The 22,536-nt window shown below is 42.4% G+C and overlaps 1 protein-coding gene across 3 annotated transcripts; it reads right to left on the reverse strand.

Annotated features, from left to right (window-relative positions):
* Nucleotides 1–2,438: 2,438 nt before the first annotated feature.
* Nucleotides 2,439–17,014, reverse strand: MSL3 (MSL complex subunit 3). 3 transcript variants are annotated; one of them, XM_031445949.2, is made up of 13 exons: nucleotides 16,866–17,014; nucleotides 15,417–15,499; nucleotides 14,924–15,019; nucleotides 14,497–14,597; nucleotides 13,852–13,937; nucleotides 13,149–13,271; nucleotides 12,409–12,569; nucleotides 11,485–11,643; nucleotides 9,679–9,941; nucleotides 8,898–9,007; nucleotides 5,954–6,053; nucleotides 5,518–5,602; nucleotides 2,439–3,251 (listed from the first exon to the last, which is right to left on the reverse strand). In XM_031445949.2, exons 1-13 carry the CDS (start codon nucleotides 16,965–16,967, stop codon nucleotides 3,152–3,154), a joined length of 1,569 nt encoding a protein of 522 aa, XP_031301809.1. In that variant the 5' UTR covers nucleotides 16,968–17,014; the 3' UTR covers nucleotides 2,439–3,151. The 3 variants fall into 3 exon arrangements, 2 of the variants coding, with proteins under 2 accessions (XP_031301809.1, XP_031301810.1); XM_031445950.2 differs by lacking the exon at nucleotides 16,866–17,014 and adding an exon at nucleotides 16,795–16,821; XR_010379261.1 differs by lacking the exon at nucleotides 5,954–6,053 and having other exon boundaries at nucleotides 3,225–3,251.
* Between the last annotated feature and the right edge of the window lie 5,522 nt (nucleotides 17,015–22,536).

The raw sequence follows: 22,536 nt of genomic DNA on the forward strand, positions 1-22,536 counted from the left end.
GGAAACTTGTGTACTCAGAAATCCCCACCATACACACCCTTGAATCCACAACTTGACTGTTCAACAACACATGAACTCTTGCTATTCACCCATTTATAGTAACTGAATTCCTTGCCACGTGAGGACAGATGTAATACATACGCTTTTGATGCAAGAGGAACACTGGCAACACGTAATCTCAGTAAGATGATCTGGGTCAGCCTGCTATTTCATGCGCCAGTCAATGTGCAGAAGGAGCGGAGCTGGCTAAGCACATCATCCCAGGCCTTGAAGACCTTCACTGGAGACTTACACTGTGCTCGCTGGTCCCACTATTTACACCAAAGAGAAAGTTGAAGCAAAGAAATGGCCATTTACAAATTCACTTTGAATTTAGAACATGTATTCCATGGGGGAGAGAGGCAAAGAAAAGCATTCTGTTTTTTACTGAAATCAGGTAAAAACAACATAACTCAATCATCTTAAAAATGCACCACCTAAGGATTTGTCCCAAATGGACATCTTGAAGACTCTGGCTCAAGCACAAGACAAGCAGAAGCTAGAAAAAAGTGTGTCACCAATTGCATTGCTAAAAAAAGAACAACAACAACAAAAAAGATTTAACTGGTTTATTGAGTGCATCTCATTGGAGTATACACACGATTTCCCCAAGTTACTGCTTTTAATTTTAAGTTCTTGAAATTCCTTTTCCCAATCTATATCAAGTCCCTTAACAACATCTTGCCAGACTTTATAACCAGAGAAAACTTAAACTGACATCCACATGCCAGTGAAGAGTAGAATTATCCATTCTTTCTTGGGCAATGAGAAGGTTAATTTTGGGAAATGTTGCTATTTATGGTTACATTATACTTTTTAAAATTAGTAAGTAATTAAAGTAACACACTTCCTTAATATAGAACTTGATTAGTAAAAATAACAATGGTCTATGGCTGTAGAGATTCTCTTAACTGCATCCCCCCACCAAAGCCTTACTCGTACTCATTCTTCAATACCTAGCAGTTTTGGGTACTACAGTTGGGTGGTCATCAATAAATATTCAGATAAACATACCTTTGACTAAATATTAAAGGGCAGAGGCCACTGAGTCATTAAGAAAATAATGGCAAAACAGGGTAAAAGCACTTGCTCAAATGTTCAGAGAGTTGTTAACATAATCTAATGACAGACGTCAACTTTTGTAAAATGATAGATTTTTCTTTTTTGTATACAGTATACTTTGGAATGCTTTATAATCTGCTTCAGCTCAGAAGTGTTTTTGGTTGTTCTCACATTTTTTTTCAAAGTCCTAGTACAAGGATCTATTATACAAGTTATTGGAATATTTTCAATACATCTTTAAATGACTTAAAAGGAAAACATTAATACAATGATGTGATACTTAATGGCAAGGTTTGGCGGTTTAGGAAAGTAACAATCTAAAAATTGACAATATACCATAAAATGATAATATTTTGAACAGTTATTTTAATCAACCTAAGCTACAAATGATCAACTTAAGGGAAGTTGTGATTAAGAAATGCCTTTGGGGAAAAAATAATTTTTTATTATTTAGAAAATGCATTAATTGTAAACTCAAGGTATATAACTATATAAATGTTCAAAGAAGAGTCTGTATTATTTCATTGGGGATATTTAACAAGTAGATTCTTCTAAGAGAAAATTTTTTCTTTTCCAGGCCATGAATAATTACTGATTTTAAATTTTTCAACAATTGTGAACATACTGCAGGTACACTAGATTTAAACAAGTAGTGCATAAACCAAATGGAGAGGAAATCTAGCACGAACCCAAATGCTACGCCAGATCAGAAACCAAAACCTGACTCTTATAGCAACTAGGTGCACTAAGACAATGTCTACTCGACTCAGAGGTGCTAATTCTCACTGGTCAGTATGTACAGAAGTCTCTCTGATGGAATTACTTACAGATCTTTTAAAACTCCCTGTGGCCCTTGTCGCTCATGTCCAGTGATCTTTGGAAGTTAAAGTCAACTAAGCTGAGCTACAAGAAAAGGCAGATGCTATGTTCAAGGCTTGTACAGTACTGGGACCCCTTAACCAGAGTTGGAACTTTCTAAAACATCCTGGGAAGAGGGGATGGGGTAGGCCTGTGAGAGACTAAGATGAGGATTAGAAGGGTGACTTCAGAGACCATCAGCCGGTAATGATGGAGGAGGATAATCGTGCTGGCCGCAAGCCAGCCCGGAGCGCAGTAATAAGACAGGGAGGCGCTACCAGCTTCCAGTAACCACCTCTAGTCATGCTGACAAGCGAGGCAAAATCAAAGAAGGAAAGGAAAACAAAAGGCCTTAACAAAAAAGGCATACAGGTAAAACAAAATAAACGCAAAAAGTTATGAATCGAGGTTACATTACAGTTCTTCTACAATAAAGAAAGAGAAGAGGACAAGGCCAGAGTGAAAACTCTCTCTCCTGGTTCTTTCCAACAAGATGGGCAATGATTTATTTAGGTCACCAAAAATAACATTTTACAGAAAGGGAATCATAACATTACAAAATCAAGTATAGCTGTAAAATCTCAAACATTCAGGCACTGCTTTATTTAATTAATCAAAAATAAGGTTTTAAGGAAAAGGAACTGTAACAAGCAAATGCATAGCTGCAAATTTTCTTTTGCCATCAATATTAATTCCCTCTAAAATATTCTGGGACTACTTCGCGGTTTCCAAGCAAAACTAGAATCTGTTGGGCAGCTGCTCAGCCTCATCATAAGTAGAAAACAGTTTGCAGAACAGTTTTGTTTAATGCTAACAAATAACTAAAAAATGTAGTTATCACTAGCAAATAACTCCAACATCTACTGAAACAGCCCAACCTATGCACACTGTCAGGAACATTTCACTGTGAACACAGCTGCTCTCGTCCTGCCATCACAGATGACACGTACCATGTGGCAAGGGTCAAATGTTGGAACCTGTTTAGGCACCTAAGAAGTAATCCTTAACAGAAATTACTACAGTAGGTAAGCAACTCAAATAAACGGGTCTGCCTCTGCCTGAGCCCCCCGAGGGAGGGTGTTGCATCCACTCTGTAAAGAAGGCCCACCAACTCCCTAGTTCTTTACTGGGAACTCAGAACGCAAAGCTAGATAGAAAAGCTGTTCTTCCAGAACCATCAACCATCAAAACCTTAATAAATCGCCCTGGGGTTCTTCGTGCTGTAGTGCGCCTCACAAGCAGCAACGTAGGCAGACTCTGGGAAGAAGTCGTCATGGTATTCTGCTAAAAACCTGGAAAAAGAAAAAAATAGCCCTGATGATCACCACAGTAAAGACTAAATACTAGGAAGCAAAATCTTAACTTCCGACCACTCTGACATTTCACTTTTTTTGTATTAGATAGAAAAAAATAATGAATATAATCTTGATTTCTATATACCGATTACTTTCATTGCACATAGCCAGCTTCTATGTTTAATTACTACTTCACTGGAATCCTTTCACTATCAAGTGTACAAACAGAAATAGAACCTAAACTCCATTGGGTGGCAGCCTTGATTATAAACACTTCTGTACAAAAAGGCCTTAGTGACTATCTCTACATTTTCCTGTTTTAAAAATGAACTATAAAAAATAAATTATAAACTCCATAAATTTTACTTGAGAAATTCACAGAACTTACATGGGCTACGTTAAACCAAACTGGATGGTTTAATTAGTAAAGAGCATTTTGTGTCCTAAAAGGTGCTACAGTTCCAGCTTACAGTATCAAAACACATAAATAAGGCTGAGTTATGCCTGAGATGGGCAGATGCTAAAATTGAGCAAGTCATTCAAGAATCTGTAACACAGGGATGCTATCTTGTCCCTGAAGTATCAAATACTTCACCATGAAGGGCTAAAACATTCTCGCCTAGGCCACATTAACTGCTGAGCTAAGTCATTAGCTTTGTGTTTATTTCCCTGGCCTCCCCCCACCTGTATAAATTCCTAAAAAGGTAAGGCTAAACCTCTACTAATATAATACCTTCTTCAGTAAAACTGAGTCCAAATTCATTTGAGAGCTCTTTCTTCTCTGATTATACCCTTTTTACAGCAATTATTGATGCATTGACTCTCTAGTTGATGTCTTTGGCTACAGTTTCAAAACCCATTACATGTATGTATATGTATGACTGAAACATTATACTGTACCCCAGATATTGACACATTTTAAACTGACTGTACTTCAATAAAAAATAAAACAAAACAAAACAAAACCCATTACAGCTGACCCTTGAACAATGTGGGGATTAGGGGCGTCGAAAATCCTTGCGTAACTTACAGTAGGCCCCCCATATCCACTGTTACTCCAAATTCAGAGATTCAACCAACTGTATCGATCATGTAGTACTATAGTACTTATTATTTTAAAATATCCGCATATAAGTGGGTTGGCACAGTTCAAATTTGTGTTGTTCAACTGTACTACATTTAATTGTAAACCCTTCTAAGTTACTTCTTAAAACTCTAATTCCTATTTTGTACTGGGCATATCTCAAAATTAGCAGGCTCTCCTATGCTAACTTGCAGCTACCTCATTTTGGTATTATTTGATTTCAGCTTACACAATTTTTATGCCAAATACAGTTGTGGGTTTGTTTGATGGGGAGGCTAGAGGGGAAGAGAGCAATTTTGAAACTTGTTTCTAATAAAATGTTATAAAGTCAAAATCCACTCATAGATACTTTATCCAAAATACCCACACCTAAGTATCTTTCAAAAACTCAAAGACCCATTTCTCTGGCTGGAGTGTTCTGCACTCTGGTAAATCCTACTTGATTAGCTCTTGCAGGTTAGGGCCTAAATATACGGAAAAGGTACCCCCCACCCCAGAGAGAATGAAGAAAGAAGGTCTGGTAGATAGGACAGGTTGGGTGAGGCAGGGGGACAACCAGCCTTGAGCACCAAGAGGAACTGGTCAGTAGACATCCAGGTGGGAGATTTGGGCCACAGCATAAAATGAGGCCGGGGTCCAAAGGTGAGGGGAGGGCAGAGCCTCAGGGCAAATGACCCTATGACATAACAAAATGACTGGCTTTGTCAGCTGAAGGAAACAATAACTTTCTCTGAATTCACAAACTATCAGCACAGTCAACTGGTCATTTACCTTAACTCCAAAGTAGACACTAAAATTATACCTGTATATTTAAGTTAGTTTATGCATATGCAACAAAGAGAAGTCTAATATTTAGCGTACTCATGAATAAAAAAATGTAAAGTTAAATTATTATCAATCTCAATCACTTCTGTAGAAAATTTTCTATTCAACACGGTTATCCAAGTTAACAAAAAATTTTATCTCTGTACAATGAATACCCTTCACTTAGAAACCAGATAAACTATAAAAAAAGAATAGCCCAGAACTCCCATGTTACAATTACTGTTAGAACCAACCACACCTTAGGTAATGCTGTTACCATTTAAAATACCACAGAGCTAGCTTCCAGGCCTGCTGAAGAGCTCAGAAAAGCCATACATAAGGTGGCAGAGGTGAGTTTTGACCAAGTAACAATACCTCAGAAAGAGATCAAAGTGCTTCAGTAAAGCCTTCAGATTCTTCTCAGAAAAGGACATCTTTCCAAGGATTTCTGGAAGTTTCACTGCATGAAAAATAAAAGTAAAACCATTTAAAATCGGCAGGCTCTGACGAGTGGGCCACACCCAGGGATCTTCTGTGTCTCCTTTCGTCTTTAATTCAAACTGAAATTTACATCAACATTACCAAATAAAACCAAAACCCTTACTGAACACAGAGTAGTGGTACAAATATTACAAACACAATTTTTATGAAATTTAAGATTCATTCAAGTGTTTTTTTAAGAGATCAACTCTCAATGATTTTTCTTAGAACCTAAAATTACCACAAGATGTACATAAGCCTACAAGTGTTAAAATCAAAGCAGAAAAAAAAGGGGGTGGGGGGGAAGAAAGCAGGGACCAGGATTTCTTACCAAACAATCGCAGCAAGTGTTGAGCTCCATAAATGTAAGATGGTGGTGGTGGCTGGTCACCTGGGGGGTAACTGTCGGGTACCAGTTTCCAGGAGAGAACCTGGGAAAAGCACAACTGAGTGCTTTGTAGTTGTATCTTAACACTTCATTACCAACAGGTCTGTACATTTGGAATCTTGGCAGAAATATACATGCTTTGACATTCTCAGGCCAGCAGAAAGACATCACAAATCAAGTGTCACATTTCTGCCCTCAAGCTTCCCCTCCCTCTGGCACCTCAGGAGCTGCTTCACAGCTGGACCAGAAAACAGGAAGGCTTAACCAAATGTGGAACAAACCAAAGTGGAAGTTCTAAAGCTATCCCACCCTCCTCGGCAACATGGAGACGCTTTTAAAGAATCACCTAAAAATTAAGCCAAATTGTATGCAGAGGAAAAAATATGCCCCTATATCAAAATAACCACAAGCTTATAAAAATAAATAAAAGTGAGGCGAGAAGACTTAAAATTAGGTTAGGAAAATACCTGATTTTCTAATTTTTCAATAGCTACTACCTATGAATTAGCTTTAACTGTCTTGGTCATTTTGCCCCTTTTCCTTTATTGGAAATTCTGCTGTATTAGACAACGAAGCAGTAAAAAGCAATCCAAAGATGTTTTGAGTAATGTTACCATTGTTTCAAGATTCTCTAATTTTCTTTTATGTGAGATTCACTTTGGAAACTAATCTGACCCACTGAATTAAGTGAATACAGATTTCAACCCTGATAAATGATTTCTTTTCCTTCTTGAATTTCAGAACTGTGGGTGGATTGGGGGCTTTTGTTAAAGAGCTGAATTTCAAAATTCTCTGATGAGCTTCCATAGAAATACTTCAGCAAATTATAAAACTATTCTACTGAGCTGCTGCTTTGCTTTTTGGGCTGTGCCAAATTTAATCTGGAAATAGCAGGGCCAAAGGAAATCCTCTATAAGACAAAGCAGAGGAATGCCAACACAACCCCAGAAAGGCTGATGTAGACCACTGAATGACACAAAACTGTAGAAGTTAACTAGCACCACCATGTTTCTGTATGACTCTGTGCCGAAGGTCTCGGCTTCATTCCTTGCCTCGCTTGCTAGTCTTCTGTGCTGGGGAAGGCTCAGGGCAGGAATAGTTTCAGCATCCTTAGACTATCCTTAGCACCTAACCCCCTGGTGCACAAAGCTGAAGCTCAGGAACTGTTTCAACAGTGGTACTTGAAGTGAACAAAGGGGAATTTACGACCACTGGAGGCATGAAGCACATGTGTGTGCAAAAGCAAGTCATTGAGCTAGTCAGCAAGCCAGTGGACCTCATGCACTCAATTCTGCATCTTAATGCACCGACTCATCTCCTATTTATCAAAGATGCATTATGGGGGAAAATAACAGGTTTCAAATGGAGGGATTCTCAACTGAGGTGTGCCTGAGAACCACCTGTGATCTTAACCAGGAATGTGTGAGTCCAGATCCTGCCCTGATGCAGTGGGGCAGCAAACGGTGGTCAGGATGCAAGTCTCAGTTATAACATGCTGCAACAGAGGCACTTACGGAGGCGGGAATGCACTGAGGTCTCATGAATCACCGAGAGCCTGCCGAACTTCAACCGTTTACCAGAAATCCTCCTTTTTCACTAGAGCCTGCAGCTGTACCTATAACCACTAGATGGTGGCCTGGTACCAGTGACCAGAGTGGGAATGTTCAGATGTGCCTAAATATTCAGCTGTATTCTAAAAGAAATTCTCCTTGAATACTAACACCTGCAGGGCCTTGTTTGAAAAATGGGAGATTAGGAACTGCTTGTACTAGGAATTTCCTAACCTTGCCTTAACATCATTGTAACCCAAATTGGGTTTTCTATCAGGGGCCAGTCAACTTGGGCCAAATCCACCCATCTTGTGCTAAAAATGGTTATGTTTTTAACTGCTTTAAAAAATCCAATGAATAACCTTTCACGACATATGAAAATCATAAGAAATTCAATTACCAGCATGAATGAATGCATTCTGGGGGCACACAGCACACCTATTCATTTGTGAACTGTCCACACTAACTTCACACTGGTACACAACACTGAAAATATTTACAATCTGATCCTTTATAAGAAAAGTTTGCCAACCCCCACCATAAACATTCTGTCTAGTAAAGCCATCCTTCCCAAGGAAATCCCACCTCCTAGGTGAGAGTCACAGAATATCCCAGGGGACTAAGACATCACCCGAACTCCTCAGACACTCACTGCCTGCCTCAGTTAACTGGCCCTAAAAATAGAGTTTTAAAATGAAGTTTCCCATTCGTAAAATGGAACTCTGGTGGTAAAGTTACTCTCGAGAACTTGGGTCGAGAACTTGGCACAACACTGGCATCCAGCATGCCCTCAAAGGGATGGATATTAGTATTACTGTTAAGAATAGGTTTTATATTTTTAAAAGGTCAGAAGAACACCAAAAGTTGAATAGTACCTCATAACATACAGAAATTATCTGATATTCAATTTCAGTGTCCATAAATAAAATGTTGTTGGAACAAAGCATACTAATTCATTTATATAATGTCTATGGCTGCTTTGGAGTTGGGTAGTCTTGACAGCGACTGTGTGGCCTGCAAAGTTTAAAATATTTACTCTCTGGCCTTTGCAGAAAAAGTGTGCTGGTAACTGTTCTATAAAGTGCAAATATTTGCATTTCAATACTTGCACTTACTTGAAATAAAAGATGAATGTTAAGTGTAGGGCTGGAATCCTAACCATTTTATCATTCTCGAAACCATAAACACAACATTATACATAACACAAACAATTCTGTTAATATTCACAGCAAGAGCAACACAACACTTCTAAGAAAACCCGATTTCCTCCAATAGGACTTAAGAAATCACAAAAGGAAGGACTCACTGGGAATAAACAGCAGACACAAACTCTTTACCTCATTTATTTCATTAGTTCTTCTGCCTTCAAAGCCAGCAAACACGGTACTCCCTTCCTTGCTAGGGGTCAGAGGAACAGGCGAGGATGATCTGCTATGTACAGGTGTCTCTTCAAAAAGAAAAAATGGTAATTACTCCCTTATAAATTACACAACTACTCAAAGACTGCTGGAAGACCCGTTACAAAAAGCAGAGAAGTTACTCATCTTTAACAATAAGACTATTATTAACAACAGTAGCTGGACTATTATTTGGCAAAAAAAAAAAAAAAGAATCAAGTACTGATACATGCTACAACACGATGAACCTTGAGAACATTATGCTAAGTGAAAGAAGCCAGACAAGACAACATCGTATGATTCCACTGATATGAATTCATGCCCCAAAGAGGCAAATCCATAAGGACAGGAAGTAATCAGTGGTTGCCTAGTATGGCAGACTAGGGCTAGAGGGAGGAAATGGGGAGTGATGGCTAGCCAACTCTGAATCAGTCAGTGCCAAGGATCCAAGTGCACAGCTGAAGGCGTGGGGGCTGTCCTCTCTTACCCGGCTGCTCACGAGGGAGGGAAAATGCCTCATGAGCCTCAGGTGTGCCAAACTCCTGAGTCGAACTGCCACAGTTGAGCATGTGACTCTAGATGTGACCGTGTGCTCACCCTGTTTTCCCCCCAGCCCCTCCGGCTGGCTGGACCCCTTACAGGACCACAGTGCCTGGCCCAGACCAAGTACCAAGTCAACGTCAGCTCTCCCCAGCCTCCCGGCACTGGGGAATGGACCTACTCTTCTCCAGGTGCAGAAACAGCTTGGGCATGCTGGCGGACGTGTCCTGCTGCCGGCGCTTGGGCTGAGGCGAGGCGCTGCTCTCAGACAGCCTGTCGCAATTGGCAGAGTGGCGCGTGGACCGCCTCAGAGACTGCAAGGCTTCCGGCTCGGCTTTGCGTCTTTTGGGGGTAGCTGGTTCACCTGTGGTTGGCTGACTCTCTGTGGACTGTGGCGTGGATGGATTCAACAAAGGTGGGCTTGGAGAGAGCTCCTCCTGGTTCCTAGGGAAGAGAAGGGAAAGCATCACACATGCCCCGGCCTGCAGCATCTCTGCAAAACCTGGAGGGTTTCTTCAAAGTTCTCCTTCAGACAATAAACACAGCCTCCACTCCAGGACGGTGAGGAACTTTCACTTTCAAATGTGCCAAAACAAATATTTTCTTAAAAAGTAACTAAACATATATATATATTTTAAAGTGACTAAACATATTAAATTATTTTAACCCTCTCAATAACTCTTCAAGGCACACTGCCATCAAAGATTGCGATGCCTTTTTATACTTGTCTTAGATCAGTGGTTCTCAATTGGTAGTGATTCCACCCTGCCAGGGGACACTGACACCTTCTGGAGACAGTTTTGACTGTCCCATCTGGGAAAGTGCTATCAGAAACTAGTGTGTAGAGACCAAGGATGCTGTTCAGCACCCTACAGTGCTCAGGGCAGTCCCACCACAGAGGATGACATGGTTCAAAACATCCGCCGAGCCAAGACTGAGAAACCCTGGTGGAAGAGGCTAAGAATTCTACATTCTCTCATCACAATGTAACTACTGGTAGGACTAGAAATGTGACAAATGTCCGCCAAGCTTTGTGGAAACACACAGTCCTCCCCAGACACTGGGAATCTCGAGGTTTGGAATAGGGCATGGGGACATCAACATAGGTCCCCAGTGAGTCACACAGGCCTCTCAAATGGGGTGGAATCAATGGGGAAGAAAGGCTGGCTGAGAAGACACGGTCATGAGGCAGAGAACCAGGAGATGGGACCTGGGAAAAAAGGGGGAAAAGGGGCGGAGGGGAAAGGTAGTCAATGCATGGCGTAGCAAAGTGGGGAGTTGTTGGTGTCCATGGGGAGCAAAGGGAGGTGGGAGACAAAGGCAGATGGTAAACAGGCAAGAAAAGATGGATGAGCGGAAATCATGAGAACAGACCACTCTCTCTCTCAGGCAGAAAATCATAAGGGAGATAGGGAAGTAGCTGACACAGATGTAGGCACAGACTTAGGCTGGGGGACGTTCGTTCCCCCCAAAGAATAGAGATTTGAGCATGCCTGGTCACCAAGGGAAGAAAGTGGTGACCCAGCAGAACAAGAAGAAAACCAACCTTTACTCAAAGGCCAAAGGTGGCTGGCCCTTCGTGCACTTCGTCATTTAATAACTACCTACAGAAGCAAATGTTCTTTCCATTGTACAGAGGCCAAAACAAGAGGCTCAGAAGGCACCTCCACAAGTCACACAGCCAGCAAGTGAGGGAGGCAAGTTCAAACCAACATCTACTCTTCACAGGCCGTGTGTGCTCTCTTCACCCCATAGTCTTTGGAAAGAAGGGGATAGCTACCCCAAATCCACCTTCTCTATACTGGAATGTTCACTTAGGAGAACCATTCAGAAAGTGAATGATAGCTTACCTAGCGAAAAAGGAAGCCACCAGTAATCTACTCCCTCCCCAAACATGTTGGTCGCGTAGCATCAAATGGAAATCTTCAAAAACAGATGTAGCTATTTGATTGCTGATACCTGATGGCTGAACTGCAAGCCAACTTACCTATTAGTGTTTGTGGTACTTTCCTTAATCGGAAGAAAAAATTTGGATGAAGTCACCTTTTTATACTGAACTTGTTCATATGGATAGAGCAAAACCAATGGGAGAGTGTAATCAAAGGTTATTCTTAATCCATCCACCATCTCCTTACAAAGGTCAACACTGGGAAGATTAAAGAGATGAGAGATGCAATAAAATAACAACAATGAATTTGCACATTTTTAATAAGGAAGCATTTTAAATGTTACATACTACACCTACACACATAAAAAATAAAGAGTCTGCAGATGCTGACAGCAAAGAATTAAATGGGAACACATATCCCTAATATAAAGTGCAGTAAGCAAGTAATTTTAACCTACCCACACTGAACACAAATGAGTATGTTCAGTGCCACAGAAGGAGCCCAAGTAGTCTGTGCCGCAGAGGACGGACAAGCCCCAATCACCAGGAGCTGAAGGGTGTGGACCTGAGGTACTCCTAACACCTATTTTAACTCCAATAATCTACTTGTCTGACTCAACGACAGCTGGGTCATGTCACAAGGCTGGCTATGAGGACAATTACTTAGACTGAGATAAAGACCTATTTGTGAACAAACTTCAATAAAATTCTCATCCTCCATTTTAGTACTTCTCAGAGGAAGAAAAAAAGTTTTCTCCCTAAATTACATCACTGAAAAAAAACTAGTCCTGGTGTTGAGGCAGTGCATATATTCAATGGATCCACATCACATATCTAGAGTTATTAAACATTTTGGAAAAGGGATAATATTTTGAAATTAAACAGGTTATTAAGTCAATCATTAAGCACTGTATTAAATGAATTCATAACTGAAACAGAGACAGGGTTACCTGTTTTAAATGGAAGTCACTTCTCTAAAATCCAAAGAGAACCATGAGATGCCAACCTTCCCTCCCCACTTACTTCTTTTCTGCTGGGATATAATGTACGTTCATGTTGGCGTGTGGCATAGCGTGATGGTGACGAGGCCTCTCATTGGCTGAAAAGGCTGCATTGATAGCAAAATGCTTCACGTATGATTCCAAAATCGTTATGATGTTGGTCTGGCACGGAAGTTTCACTAACTGTTAACAAAAATATAAACATCTGATACATATATCCCATTGTATAAACCATATAGTCCAAGAAACAGTGGTCTTGTATACATCATTTTCCAAACTAAAAAAAAAAGCCAATTCTATTTGAAGACACTTCTTTAAAATAAATGTGCTTTGAAACTCTTTTTTTCTTCTACTGATCATATCCCATGCAGATTACAGTATTAATTTTTAAAATAAATGCAGTGATTCTCAGCTTAGTGATCCATTAGAATCACCCGGGGGAGCCTCTAAGACTATATCCACAGTCAGTGCCCCCAACACCACACATGAATTTCCTCTTCACATCTTGGTTGAAGCCCAGGCATCAGGACTTTGCAAAGCTCCCTAGAAGATTCTAAAGAGCAGCCAGGGCTGGAAAAGAACGTGCACACTTTAATTATCAGAATACTACTGCCAGAGGAGTTGAAAACCTGACTCAGCACATAACTTAAAATAGGAATTTCATTCCTCCAAGGTTCTCAACTGTCTGAGTCTGTGATTGCAAAATATGGTGAAATGAAAGCTCTATTACAAATCCATGTTTTATATTTGCTCGCAGTATACCCGTTTCCTTCTGTTGATATAGTAACAATCATCCTCAAGCTTCTTCTTCAGAACTTCAGGGATTTCTATAGTTATTGTTCTTTCTTCCATTTCCCTTTTTGCGTGCAGCTCTGGTTCTTCCTTCTGCAATATCACAAGTCCATTTTTAACTACCTCAAACAGGTCAAGAGTCTATATCGAAAAAAAACCCAGCATAGAACAGCCTACAATGAAACAAACACAGTTAATTCTCGACACTTACACCAGTAATGATGCCATGTGTTCTAATGAAAAGTGTGTTAAAGGGCAAAAGTTAACTTGTTTTAGGGCACTAACCACACTATAAATGCTTATTTTGTTTCTTCTCAATTTAAGTGTACCAGTGGGATCTACGTTAGCTTTGTAGGCAGGCAGGTGAGAGGTGCCAAACTCTGATACACACCATTTGAAAGTTAACCACCATTATAAAAATAAAGTTCACAATTTCAGTAGAAAGAAAGAAGTAACTACGATTTGTGGAAACACTTTATGGGTATAAAGAGCCATGGAGCAGTTCATACAGTAACTATCAATTTAAGAGTTATTTTCCCTTAAATATGAAGTACAACTTTATAATGTTTGGTTAAAAAATGTATTTTTACAAAACATTTCACAACTAGAAAATTTCACTACTAAAAATATATAGCAAAGACAAAGAGTTTTTACAAAAAAAAAAACTTTATACCACTTCAGTCTTCTCTTCAATATCACTTTCTTCACTTATTTCTCCATCCTTTTCTTCACCACTGTCATCAGAGGAACTGTTTATTGCTAGGCAAAACAAAAAATAACAGGCAAACCAGCATTATATACTTTCCTAACCCTTACATTTACAATTCTTTAAGGTGCCATGTGTGTCTTACTGCAGGTAGAGAACTGCAGTCCTTCATTTATTTTAAATGCTGAACACAAATACTGTACCTTTCAGAACAGAAATTTATTTTGAAGAAACACCAATTTCAATGGATGCAAAAACCACAGAAGTAAATGATCTGAAAGTGTTCAGTCACCTAGGATCCTGTGGTTCCCTAGTGCATTCATAAGTGAAGCAAGGTACCAAGAAGAAAACATGAGAATGGAGCTCTGAAGGTTTAGTTTAAAGACACCAGCTGAGAAGGCAGTGGTCATGTGCATAACTGATGAGGTCTGATTAGGAACTTACTGACTGCTACTTTAATTGTCAGAAACAAAAGGGGCAAATGTTATATGTAATGAGCTTAAAATGTTTCCCTGTCTATAATTCCAATGAATCTCCCCCCCCCCAATCCTAAGCTATGAAAGAACAAGGTAAAACTCCTTTTAACCAGAGAAGATGAGTCAAGCCACTCACAGTTTTCATCATTTTCATCTTTTTCTTCAGCGGGGAGGCTTTTTAAGACAGAGTCTACACCAGGCAACCGGCAGCGCTTCCTCTTTCTTCCTGTGCTTCTCCTGAAACAGATAAACACAACTGAAGTGCTGATGTTGACTGCTATGGGTCTTGAGGTAAAAAATAAGACAAAATAACGTAAGAAATAACGAAACTTTAAAACATAAGTGCTAATCTCCATTTCAGAATGCTACACAACAACCTCTCTGAAAGCACAGCAGTTACTTAGAATACAATAGAAACTGTTCACTAACACCCTTTCAGTATGTAAAATTATTTAATAAACCATGGCCATCAGATTTTTTAACTCTTATTTAGTCACAAAAATTCTAAACACAAAAAGAAAACACACTGAGTAACATTTATATCGTGATTTTTGTATTCTTACAGGCGAGCTACAGCTTTTCTTGCCAATTTACGCTGTAATCTCCGATTTTCATCGGTGTCACGAAGGACATGATCTTCAGCTGCCCATCTATCCCAGCTAAGCAAACAAAAAAAGGACAAGTATGTAAAATTCAGTATTTCAGTTTGATACAAAACAAATGCTAACAGTACTTCATAGTAAGGGAAGTGTCTCAGAATTACTTACATTTTAGAAAACTATTTAAATATTTTAAAATCACAAAAAAGATGCAAATAAACTGAAGAAGGAACTCATTCAGACACAGAAGAAACTGGGGTTTCCAGAATTACCCAGAGAGAATCCAAATATAATCGACTCAGAAGCAATCATTCTTCAGAGTAGGCAAGGTTTGATAAAAAAGCAAAAACAGGAAATGAAACTTTCCTAGGAGTGTTTCTAAAACTTAACAAAGAAGTTTGCAATGTTTCAGTGCAGACATGATCAATTTTTAGTCCGGTTTAACAAGTACACTCACCTTCTGTTCCAACCATTAAAATGGATCAGATATTCTGGGATCTTTCTGCCTTTTTCGTCTTTCCCAACAATAACATCGACAACCTGAAACCAGGAAATATTGTCCACAAACGAGAGAACATACAGAATATCAGAAGCTCGATCAGGAAAATTAGATCATAGACCTTTTTTTAAAAGAAAAGAAAGCATTCTCTCCTTTTTTAGACAGAGAGCTGGATTGAAACATTTTTCCTTTCAATTCCATTTTTTTCCCTGAGTGGATGCCTCAAAAATAGGAAACATCCTTCCAATCACCCCCTGATTGGTCTCTGAGTGTGAGAAAGGATGCAGCTTCTGAAGCTATTGGTCAGCCGATTTGTCACTAACTAAAGAGTCCAGGCCATACAAGCGAGCTGCAGCCATGAGACCTCTGGGACTTGTAGTCTCCTGGGCTCCGCTGCGTCCAGGGCCAGTTTGGCTCGCAAATTACGCCATCCCTCCCAGCGGTGTCCCCAGGGGGGACGTCTGGGGCAAATGATGGGGCGTGTCACCCTTCGGAAGACTCAAGGAGGGGAGGGAGGAAGCACAGCAAATAGAAAAAAGAGACAGGGACAGCGGGGGCGGAGCCCGAAAGTAAAACAGAGCCACCAGGGCTTGGAAAGTCCCCCAAAGGACAGCACCGCCCAGACACACCTGGGGCCAGGGACCAGCCCCCACCCCTGGCCTGCGAGGCCCACTCCCTCTCGCCATCCAGACCTGAGGAGCTGCACATGTGGCTCGATTTCCCCCGAGCCCCTTAGACTTAGGCGGACAGGCACGGGACGCGACATGGGATTGAAAACCTAAATGCTGCAAGGCCCTGAGGGATGAAGACTCTGCCCTCCGGGTGGGGATCTAGGCCTACGGGAAGGGTCGGGCCTAGACATGACTGGGGCCCCAGGGCAAAAACGTCGCCACTGATGGCCAACGCTGTGACGCTATGCAGTAAGACCTGGGTCGGTCGGTCAGGGCGTCGCACGGGAGCCCACGAGGCGCTAGACTGCGCAGTATGAGGAGAGATTTAACCCGAACGCAGAGGCCACGAGCGAGCAGCCTGTTGGACGCGCGGTCCCGAGTGCCCTCGCGTGCGCAGACCGACGCCGCGGCCCCAGCGTCTCGACAACGCGGCCGCAGCCTCGCGACACCGCACCCGCGAGGTTTCCGACAGCGCCTGCGCAGCGCCCGCCCCCACCCCACCCACGGAGCACCGGGCGGAAACGGAAGGGCCCCGGCCCCGACTGCCCAGCGCGGCGCCCCGCGAGCGCCCCCTGTCGCCCGCCCGGCGCTTCGCAGGCCGAGGAGCCGCGAGCAGAGAGCGCCCGGGCCCCGCCACTTCCCCAGCTCCGCGGCACCGTCCGCACCCGCATCCGCATTCGCCTCCCGTCCGGGGGTCCCCGGCCCGCGCCTCCTCCCTGTCCCTCCGCGGCGGCACCTTGGCATCGTACAGCACTCGCGCCTTGGTGGGGTCAGGCTCGAAGCACAGCACTTTCTCCCCTGAGTGGAATTTAAATTTCATGCCCTCGCTCGCGCTCATTTGCTCATCGTGGCGGAGGGCGAGGCTCCGGGGCGGGCGGAGCGCGCACGGTGGGGGAGGGGGGTGGGGGCGGGGAGGTGGCGCGCTGCGGCGGGGGTGGTGGGGAGGGAGCGGGGACTGGCGGAGGCTGCGGCCGTCCCGCCCTCGGCCCCGCCTCTGCCCGCCCCGCGCCTCTGCCGGACCTCGGAGCGGCCGGGCGCGCGCGCTCCCGATCGAGCGCGCCCCGCGAATCCCCGCTGGCCCCGGGGAGGCTGCGAGCCGGGACCCGGTGGCCAAGGTCTGCCCGCAGAGCGGCCTCTCCTGTCCTCCTGGGAAAGGCGGGTGACGCGGGCCCACGGGGTTATCGCGCTGGACGCGCGCTCTCCGGTCCGGGGATGGGAGACGCTCGAGACAGAGCCCTTCTAGGGTGGGCACTGGCGGCGGGGAGGCCGGCCGGGGGCTGCCCTCCGGGAGCTCCCTGACTGCACCACATCTACCACCTTAGAGCGCGCGCCGCGGTGTGTGGCCGCGCGAGGACATCGGGCTGGAGTCGGGTCTAGATGAGCAGTGGCTTTGGGCTGTGGGCGAAGGGTGATGGAGGAGTGAATAAAGCACTGGGGATTATCGGGGCGAGGATAAGCAAGTGACAGGCCTGGACCCCCCCCCCCCCCACCAGTGACAGCGGGTGAGCAATGAGCCGCGAGGCTGATAGGTCCTTACCAGTTATGAACATCTTAAGTCTCAGCTTCCGCGCATGGTTTCTCAATCCCCAGAACTCGCAGAGATGCTCCCTCAAGGTCTGTCTTCTCCAATCCATTGAAAACTCCCTACAGGTGAGAGGTAGTGTAAGGCCTGTCCTTGCAGGTACCTGCACAGAGGGGATGCTCAGGGGATACTTGATTAACGAATGACATATGCTAAGAGACCCTTCTTGAAAGGCAAACCTCTGGAAACAGGAAAGATGGTGCTGGGTTTGTTTTCTTTTGAGGAATGGAAAGTCTCTAGGTAGTGTAGTTACTGAATTAAGACTGGGCTGGAGGCCAGCTTTGAGGCTCCGAGGTCGTCATGAACTGCTAGTTCTCTACACTCTGGGCTTGGTTCTTGCCTCTAGAAATTTGTACTTGCCGTCCCCTTCACTGCGTTCCTGGTACACATCCTTCACATTTCACCTTGGACGCGGCCAAGAGAAAACCCTTCAGGCTTCTCTAGATGATGATACACCCCTCCAGTGTTCCCTCCCAGCCCTCTACTTTTCCATTTCTTGCATTCACTACTCTGCAGTAGGAGGGCTGTTCATTTGCAAAATGCCCTCTTTAAGCTGCTCAGCTCCTTGAAGCTTAGGAAGGCAAGACTGCAGGGAATTGGATCCAGTTCATCACTGCACACTCTGGCACACAATGAATATTTATTTACTTAATGGATGAATGAATAGATTACAGATTTATAAAACAATCCACAAAATTCAGTGATCAATTGGATGTGAAGTTGGAAAGGGAAGGAGGAGGCTTGGAAGAATTCCAGATTTTCTGGCATAATGACCTGGGTGAGTGATGGGTTCCCTGGCCAGAATTAGTGCTCTCAGAGAAGGGATAGTTTGGGGAAAGACACAGAAGATCTCTGTCTGGGATAATATAGTGGAGAAGTCAGAACTGGAGCCATGATTCATCTTCAGGTTGTGGCTTATCAGGGATGAGATCTTGATGGCTTGTTCCCTATAAATGGCAGGGGGAGCTCTGGGGCATAAGTAATTGCATGTTATATTTAAGCCGTAACTAAAGTATTCGTGTTTTTACTTTTTTTGTTGGTGAATGAAGAGTTCCTCTCCAAACTGTAATCTTTCAGAGCAAAACTCTGGATGCTTGCTTTTGCTTTTCACCATTTCTACCCCTTATATCCATAAGCAATACCTTTTACCCTGTCCCTTAAAAAGTCCAAGAATGCAAAAGCCTTCAGGATCCTAAAAGGTACAGATCTCACCAATGGCAGCACCCATTGCCATCCTTCTCCAGATTAGGACCCACTAAAGAGGGCTCCATCTCTCATGTGGGTGGAGCATCCTTTTCCTCTTGGGGGTAAAGGTAAAGAATATGGTGGGCTCTGGGATCCAGTCCCACACTTGTCACTTCCTAGTTTGTATGATGTAACCTTGGACGAATGATAAGTCTGTCTATGATGTAGTTTTCTTACATTTAAAATGAAGATAACATTGGCTTCTGATAGGGTTGTCTTAGGAATAAATCAGTCTATTCAGTGTATATGTCAGCATATAAGTCCTGGGTAAATGCTTGCTATTAATATTAGGCATTTCTTGACCATGTCTCCTTGTCCCCTTCTCATTCAACAAATATGTACTGAGCCCCCTGTGTGCTGGATGCTAGACACATCCAGTAGGATACAGATACTACTGCTGGCCTCCAAGAGGACACATTTCAGGAGGAGCAGAGCAGCATGCAAGCACGTGCAAGACTCATGGGTGCTCTGATAAAGCTGGTCCAGAAGAGAAGGGACACAGGACTTACATCTCCCTAGGAAGAGGGAGACTGTCAGAAAAAGCTTCAGAGTGGAAGTGCTCTTGTTAAACAATAAACGGAAGCACTTTAAACTTTTTAAGAGTTTATTTGAGCAAAAAGCTATGGGCATCGGGCAGCACCAAACCAAACATGCTTAGGAATACTACACTGTCAGGAACTCAGGGAGAGGATTTCACAGAGAAAAGGCAGAAGTAAGTAAAGTGTTGATTGGCTGTAGGCTAAAGCCTAGTTGGCTCTCTGTGATTGGCTGTCCTTAGCATTTTGATTTCATAACCTTGAGGAACTCAACAGGCTTAGATTTTGGGTTCTTACTTAGGCAGACAAGCCATTAGAGCCACCTCGGTCTAATGGACTCTTTGGTTAATTAATTAAACAATTCCTCCCTTTTGGTCATCCTCTCCTACACGAGAGATTGACCCCAAATTTGGTATTAGCACCACTCTCAGCCACCAACAGAGTTAAGTTGTTCTTGTCTCATCGTGAAACTCTTGGGTTGTGATGTCAGATCCGTGGAAGACTTCTTTTTGCTATTCATCTCATTTTTCATCCTGTTTCTGTTTCTCTAAGCACAGAGACACCATCTGATGTACTGCCAATGGCTGTGAACGTGCATTTAAGACCTTTGAGAGAACATAGCACACCAGGGACTCTACAATGATGACAATTAGGAGGATAATACAGGAGACTGAAGTATACTCCTTAACCGGGGCCCCCATGCATCAAACCAGTTGGTATCAAATAAATCAAAGAACGTTCCTGAAGGGGCATCAGCCTGTTTGTTAATTTCCTGTATTTGTTACGACACTAGAGGTGTTGATCCAGGTACAGCAGGAGGTATTTGCTATGGCACAGACTCCTGCTTGTTCAGCCAGCAAGTAATCTAACACAACTCTAGTATCTAAGCCACCTTAGCAAGAACGTCTCGGGACGTGTGTTGTGTAGCTGCGGCCTGGGCAGCGGATGCACGACAGTGGTCGGAGGGAAGGAGCACTGTCCTCCCAGGCGTTTACGGAGAGGAAAAGCAAGTAGCAAGAAGGCAAAAGGAACAACGTTTCCGTGTTGGAGATGAAGATCTTGATCTGTGACCTTGGAAGATCTGTCCACTGCAAGCTGCCATCTGCTTCTGGGGAGGCGCTCCCTAGTCAGTTGTAACTTGACATCTGCTGCAGTGTGCCGTCCCAGGAGTCTGGGGAAGCCCTTTTCAATCGGGGGATGTGTACCCAGGTTCAGTTCCTTGAAATCTGGCTGCCACCTGGGTAGTGAGGAGGACCTGGTGTGGTCCCTTCCAAGGAAGTTCAAGGGCAGTCACATTCTTAGTGATCCCAAAATAGAAGAGTGGGAGAAAACTGGAAACATTCGTTTAGAGAGCCGTTGCCAGATATTTGAGGAAACTGGAATTCAGGATCCAGTTCAGTTTACAGATACACAGTTGTTTCCTCTCACCTCTATTATTTCTAGTAGTTCTAGTTATATATATTTATAAGAATTCTTAACCCTTAGAATCCTTTATTCCTAGTGAAAACTAAGAAGTAAGCAGTGTGCACTGTCCGTTACACTAGCATTCTAGTGTAACAAATTTAGAAACACTGTTCACAATTTCTAGAAGTATATCCTTCCTCTTGGTAAGTTTTTTAATGTGGCGTAAAACCTGTTTGTGGGTAGAACCAAGTATCTTTAGTTCCTCTGTAAAAGAAAGCCGAAAGTGGAAAACCTATGTTTAGTAATTAATGTTTCAGTATTTTATCTTATTTGGAAATGATGTGGATGTTCAATAAATAGCCATCATTTAACTTATCTCGTCCAACTTTAAGGTCTTAAGTAACTCAAAAGATTTTGGAAATTGTTTTTAAGCAGAAATACCATAAAGCATAGTAATTGTTGAAAAGTGCGTTTATAAACTTTTATCTTACTGACGTCTCTTTAGTTTACTTATTCTTAACAATTTTGTTTAGATTACTCATGAAAATTTCATGAGACGTTGAACAGGCAGCCATCATCCTAAGTTACCTTTGTTTCCTAACAAATTATGTAACAAAGATTACATGAGCTTATTTGACTTTACTTAAGCTAGGTAATATAAAAGTATTCTATTTAATGCTGATCACTCTCAAGACATACCTGTTTTAATTAAACCAACCAACAAACTAGCTATTGTTGACCAAAGATTATCCTAGAGCACATGAACTTGAAAAACATTTGGGTTGGTTTCTATATTTCTGAGCATATACTTGATTTATATAAATGTTTGTTTTTGAGCCTATTAACAGAGCTCTTTACAAATTAATTTTGGCACTGCCATCAGAAGGTAGAAAAACATCACACATCTGTCAGAATCATACAGCAATATATAGGCAGATGCAGAGATCATACAGCTTTTGTTTAAAATTTTTATTGTATGAGATAGATACAATAATGCAAAACTTACTAGTTTATAAAAGAATGATTGGATCCAAATTGTATTTCTGGCTGATAGAATACATTAAGTTTACCTGCTCAGATGGCTAAACCTTTTATTAATATTTGTGGAAAAAACTTTTAATATTTTTCATTCTCCTAAGTTCCAAATAACTGCTGCTGTTCCTCCTCTTCCCCCGCCCCTTCCCCCTGATAAGAATTACCTCCCTAAAGTTTGCATTCCATGAGCTAGTTCTAAGTTCCTCGAGAAGACCAGGTAGAACATTTATATCTCAAAGGCACAGAGAAAGGACGTAAGTTTCTCCAAGAAGGGCTTTTACTTTCTAAATCCAGATTTTTTTCAGAGTATTTGTAAGCCTTTTCATATTAATAGTGGAGGCTGGGGATTGGTAAAAAGGATATGTGGGCTTTGAATTGTTCCTGGAGCCACATTTCTGTTTTTGTAAAAACACAATTTGTAAGAAAAGTATGGTTATTTTAAATTCCTCAGAGAATTGGGTTGCAATCAGAATGATATCTAGACTTTGACCTAGCTATCCAACTATGTTATGCTCAGTTTGCTTCTTTACGTCAGGGAGATCTTCAACTAAGATGGGAATCAACAGATTCCTATGTTTTAGATATCGAACTCTGTCTTTGGGATG

This window comes from Camelus dromedarius, chromosome X (genome assembly GCF_036321535.1).
Source record: "Camelus dromedarius isolate mCamDro1 chromosome X, mCamDro1.pat, whole genome shotgun sequence".
Lineage (NCBI taxonomy): Eukaryota > Metazoa > Chordata > Mammalia > Artiodactyla > Camelidae > Camelus > Camelus dromedarius.